General features: G+C 54.5%; 1 protein-coding gene across 1 annotated transcript in view; it reads left to right on the forward strand.

Moving 5' to 3' along the window:
• Window positions 1-5529, forward strand: part of cplane1 (ciliogenesis and planar polarity effector 1) — a 288296-nt gene extending 282767 nt beyond the window's left edge. The window contains exons 42-43 of the mRNA XM_038803925.1: window positions 2366-2459; window positions 5165-5529. Coding sequence (XP_038659853.1) covers window positions 2366-2459; window positions 5165-5529 — 459 coding nt within the window. The remainder of the gene's footprint in view (window positions 1-2365; window positions 2460-5164) is intronic.
• Window positions 5530-6000: the final 471 nt, after the last annotated feature.

Here is a 6000-nt window from a genome sequence, read left to right on the forward strand (position 1 = left end):
TAATTGATAAAATGCAAGTACAAAACAGCAAGTGAATTTAATTGCCAAAATGCAAGTAATTGATAAAATGCAAGTAAAATGCAAGTTGAAAAATGCAGTTTAAAAAGTTAAAAAATCTAAAAATGCAGTTAAAAAATCTAAAAGTTTACTAATTACTTAAAATTCCCGAAATTACTTAAAATTGATGTAAATTGTAAGCAACATTCCTCAACAAATCGAGCAGTGCAAACCTAGGAAAAGAATACTGGAGATGTGAGAAAAGAAGGCTATGTTCAGTGCGGATTTACAATTTACATCAATTTTAAGTAATTTCGGGAATTTTAAGTAATTAGTAAACTTTTAGATTTTTTAACTGCATTTTTAGATTTTTTAACTTTTTAACTGCATTTTTCAACTTGCATTTTACTTGCATTTTATCAATTACTTGCATTTTAGCAATTAAATTCACTTGCTGTATTGTACTTGCATTTTATCAATTAAATGGTTTTATACGGAGTTAATTGGATATTTGGACGAAGTGACGTTGGACCAAAAGACGGGCGGACAAAAAGACGTTGGACCAAAAGACGTGGACGAAGTGTCGTTGGACGAAATGACGTCGGACGAAAAGACATAGCACCGTACTCCAGATTCCCCTTCGCCATCCCATGCCCGGATATGATATCTGCCATCGTCATCAAAGCCCTCAACGCCATCTTTGCTCTGTTCGGTTTCCCCGCCTACATCCACAGTGACAGGGGATCCTCATTCATGGCGATGAGCTGCGTCAGTTCCTGCTCAGCAGGGGTATCGCCTCCAGCAGGTCGACCAGCTATAACCCCCGGGATAACGGGCAGGTAGAGAGGGAGAACGGGACGGTATGGAGGGCCGTCCAGCTGGCCCTACAGTCCAAAAATCTCCCGGCCTCCCGCTGGCAGGAGGTCCTCCCTCGACGTACTGCACTCCATTCGGTCGCTCCTATGCACTGCGACTAATGACACACCCCATGAACGTCTCTTTGCCTTCCCCAGGAAGTCCACCTCCGGAGTGTTGCTCCCGACTTGGCTCGCAACTCCAGGACCAGTCCTGCTCCGTAGGCACGTCCAACTCCACAAGGCGGACCCGTTGGTTGAAAGGGTACAGCTACTCCACGCCATCCCGCAGTACAACTACGTAGCGTACCCCGATGACCGCCAAGATACTGTCTCCCTCAGGGACCTGGCACCAGCAGGTTCCACACACACACACACCCGTCCGGCCCGGCGCCACCCTCCCCTCCCCGGCGCACCCAGCCGCAACCCCCACCCCAGGACAATCGGTCCTCCCCCTGCTCACGCCCGAGGATGAGGAGGATTTCGGCACGCTCCCGGAGTCACTGAGGACCAGACTGACACCGGAATCGCTGCCACCACTGCGGCGCTCCCAGCGGCAGATCAAGGCTCCTTTATAGAACAGTACAGCACAGAACAGGCCCTTCGGCCCTCTATGTTGTGCCGAGCAATGATCACCCTACTTAAACCCACGTAACCCGTATACCCGTAACCCAACAATCCCCCCCATTAACCTTACACTACGGGCAATTTAGCATGGCCAATCCACCTAACCCGCACATCTTTGGACTGTGGGAGGAAACCGGAGCACCCGGAGGAAACCCACACACACACGGGGAGGATGTGCAGACTCCGCACAGACAGTGACCCAGCCGGGAATCGAACCTGGGACCCTGGAGCTGTGAAGCATTGATGCTAACCACCATGCTACCGTGAGGCTCCGGACCGACTGAACCTGTAACTTGATCGGGACACTTAAAACATGTACTTGTATATAGTCTCCACCACCCCCGCCGGACTCAATTTTAACAGGGGGTGTATGTGGTAGTAACCACTGCTGTATATATTAGGGTATGTATGGTAAGGCCCTGTACTACTTGTACGGGGATATTCCCTGCCTGCTGGCTCCGCCCAGTAGGCAGAGTATAAATATGTGTGCTCCCCGTACAGCAGCCATTTTACCAGCTGCTGTAGAAGGCCACACATCTTAGTGTATTAAAGCCTCGATTGTATCCAACTTTCGTCTTTGTGCAATTGATCGTGCATCATGGTGGAGGCAGGTTCAATCGATGCTTTCAAAAGGTAGTTGGATTATTATTTGTCGGAGATTCTGTGCAGGTGCCTGAGTCGGACTCGATGAGTTAGTCTTGCAGAGAGCCAGCACCGGTACAGTGGGTGGAATGGCCTCATTCTGTGCTGTGACCTCTCTCTGATGATGACCCTGAGCTCCTTTCTCATTCAGCTCCACACCCAACTCCGTGTTTATTTGATATCAATTCAGTGATGAGGCCAACTCACATTGCCTGGGCTAACCCACTACCTGCTCTTTCTAACAGCTTGTAAACACCATTGAACATCTACACAGTGCCTTGGATCCCCAGGAGCCAGCGGAATGTTCCGGAATCCAGCACCTTTCCACTCAGGATGCAGGTATGATGGGAGTTTCATAACTGTTCCAAGATCAATTGTTGAAAGTAACCGTCTCTGAAACGCTACTGAGTGAAGGAATGAGGAAAGTTACAGACAAAGGGCTGGATTCTCTGCTGCCCAAAGCCGATATTGTGATCGGTAATCGCGTTGCACGCCATTGCAAAGGCGTTGCCGCATTATTGGTCGGTCCACCCGTGATGCTGCGCCCCAATGGGCCGAGTTCCCAATGGGGCGGGACACGTGTGGCCTCAGCGGTCGGTGGGAACCTGGCGCTGTGAAGCCACAGTGCTAACCACTGTGCTAACGTGCCGTCCTAATGTAAATGTAGTGTCAGTAAGGATGACCATGAAACCTTTGTCATTTGTTGTAAAAATCCATCTGGTTCACTAATGTCCTTTAGGGAAGGAAATCTGCCGTCCTTACCCCGTCTGGCCTACATGTGACTCAAGACCTCAGAAATGATCTGGAAAGTTACTCAGTTCAAAGGCAATTCGGGAATGGCAACGAATGCTGGCCCAGCCAGCGACGCCCACATCCCGTGAAAAATATAAAATGCAGAGCTTTAGGTTATGTTGTGGGTCTGGAATATTGTTGACTGGGTGTTGGTGCTGACCTCACTGGGTTCTGTGCTGACCTCACTGGGTGTTGGTGCTGACCTCACTGGGTGTTGGTGCTGACCTCACTGGGTTCTGTGCTGACCTCACTGGGTGGCGGTGCTGACCTCACTGGGTTCTGTGCTGACCTCACTGGGTTCTGTGCTGACCTCACTGGGTTCTGTGCTGACCTCACTGGGTTCTGTGCTGACCTCACTGGGTGTTGGTGCTGACCTCACTGGGTTCTGTGCTGACCTCACTGGGTGTTGGTGCTGACCTCACTGGGTTCTGTGCTGACCTCACTGGGTGTTGGGGCTGACCTCACTGGGTGTTGGTGCTGACCTCACTGGGTGTCGGTGCTGACCTCACTGGGTGTCGGTGCTGACCTCACTGGGTGTTGGTGCTGACCTCACTGGGTGTTGGTGCTGACCTCACTGGGTGTTGGTGCTGACCTCACTGGGTGTTGGTGCTGACCTCACTGGGTGTTGGTGCTGACCTCACTGGGTGTTGGTGCTGACCTCACTGGGTGTTGGTGCTGACCTCACTGGGTGTTGGTGCTGACCTCACTGGGTGTTTATGCTGACCTCACTGGGTTCTGTGCTGACCTCACTGGGTGTTGGTGCTGACCTCACTGGGTGTTGGTGCTAACCTCACTGGGTGTTGGTGCTGACCTCACTGGGTTCTGTGCTGACCTCACTGGGTGGCGGTGCTGACCTCACTGGGTGTTGGTGCTGACCTCACTGGGTGTTTATGCTGACCTCACTGGGTTCTGTGCTGACCTCACTGGGTTCTGTGCTGACCTCACTGGGTGTTGGTGCTGACCTCACTGGGTTCTGTGCTGACCTCACTGGGTGTTGGTGCTGACCTCACTGGGTGTTGGTGCTGACCTCACTGGGTGTCGGTGCTGACCTCACTGGGTGTTGGTGCTGACCTCACTGGGTTCTGTGCTGACCTCACTGGGTGTTGGTGCTGACCTCACTGGGTGTCGGTGCTGACCTCACTGGGTGTCGGCGCTGACCTCACTGGGTGTTGGTGCTGATCTCACTGGGTTCTGTGCTGACCTCACTGGGTGTTGGTGCTAACCTCACTGGGTGTTGGTGCTGACCTCACTGGGTGTTGGTGCTGACCTCACTGGATGTTAGTGCTGACCTCACTGGGTGTTGGTGCTGACCTCACTGGGTTCTGTGCTGACCTCACTGGGTGTTGGTGCTGACCTCACTGGGTACTGTGCTGACCTCACTGGGTTCTGTGCTGACCTCACTGGGTTCTGTGCTGACCTCACTGGGTGTTGGTGCTGACCTCACTGGGTGTTAGTGCTGACCTCACTGGGTGTTTGTGATGACCTCACTGGGTTCTGTGCTGACCTCACTGGGTGTTGGTGCTGACCTCACTGGGTGTTGGTGCTGACCTCACTGGGTGTTGGTGCTGACCTCACTGGGTGTTAGTGCTGACCTCACTGGGTGTTGGTGCTGACCTCACTGGGTTCTGTGCTGACCTCACTGGGTGTTGGTGCTGACCTCACTGGGTTCTGTGCTGACCTCACTGGGTGTTGGTGCTGACCTCACTGGGTGTTGGTGCTGACCTCACTGGGTGTTTGTGCTGACCTCACTGGGTGTTAGTGCTGACCTCACTGGGTTCTGCGCTGACCTCACTGGGTTCTGCGCTGACCTCACTGGGTTCTGTGCTGACCTCACTGGGTTCTGTGCTGACCTCACTGGGTTCTGTGCTAACCTCACTGGATGTTGGTGCTGACCTCACTGGGTTCTGTGCTGACCTCACTGGGTTCTGTGCTGACCTCACTGGGTTCTGTGCTGACCTCACTGGGTTCTGCGCTGACCTCACTGGGTTCTGTGCTGACCTCACTGGGTTCTGTGCTGACCTCACTGGGTTCTGCGCTGACCTCACTGGGTTCTGTGCTGACCTCACTGGGTGTTTGTGCTGACCTCACACGGGTCATTCTCCGTTCCCACTATCTGGCATCCAGCTCATCGGTTGGGACAGTCATGGTGACCGGTTTGTCCTCGAAGCAATGCCTTGAACCCCGGTGTCACTGTTCTGTCTCCAGCGTATTCTTTGCTGCTTTACATCACCCCGTGTTGCTGTTTGTTGTAGGATCAGCTGTTCCCTCGCCCATCGGCGCTGTGGAGGAGAGGGTGGAGGAGCCGTGTTACTACCAGACAAAGGCAATTGCTGGATCCCACGTGTGTACAGGCGGGCATCGTCACACGCCCGCTCCCACAGCCGCAGGGAGGGGTGAGGATCGGCGCTACCTCAATGTCAAGGCTGCAGATTGGCATCATCACTCACCCCGGCTCCGTGCCGAGGGGAGAGCCGAGGACCGGGTTTACTCGAGGGCAAAGACTGCTGCAGGACCCCTCGTGTGTGCAAACTGGCATCGTCACACTCCCCCTCTCTCTGCCGAGGGGTACCACCTGTCTCCCGGTAACTGCTCTCATTACATCACCGATCTGTGCTGAGGGATGGGAGTGTGGGGAGTGGGATGGGGTGGGAGGGTGTAGAGAGTGGGGCGGGGCTGGGGTTTAGAGTGTGGGATGGGGGGTTGGGATGTCGAGAGTGGGGCGGTGGGTGGGGGGGTAGGAAGGGGGATGGGGAGGGCCGTAGAAAGTAGGGAGTGGGGTGGGGGGGTAGGGAGTGGGGTTGGGGTGGGGGTAGGGACTGGGGTGGGGGTTAGGGAGTGGGGTGGGGTGGGGGATGGGGAGTAGGGAATGGGGGGTAGGGGTGGGGGGTAGGGAGTGGGGTGGGGGTGGGGGGCAGGGAGTGGGGTGGGGTGGGGGATGGGGGGTAGGGAATGGGGGTAGGTAGTGGGGTGGGGGTGGGGGGCAGGGGGTGGGGTGGGGGATGAGGGATAGGGAATGGGGATAGGGAATGGGGGATAGGGAATGGGGGTGGTGGGTAGGGACTGGGGTGGGGGTTAGGGAGTGGGGTGG

The sequence above is a fragment of the Scyliorhinus canicula genome, chromosome 8, assembly GCF_902713615.1.
Source record: "Scyliorhinus canicula chromosome 8, sScyCan1.1, whole genome shotgun sequence".
Classification (NCBI taxonomy): Eukaryota; Metazoa; Chordata; class Chondrichthyes; order Carcharhiniformes; family Scyliorhinidae; genus Scyliorhinus; species Scyliorhinus canicula.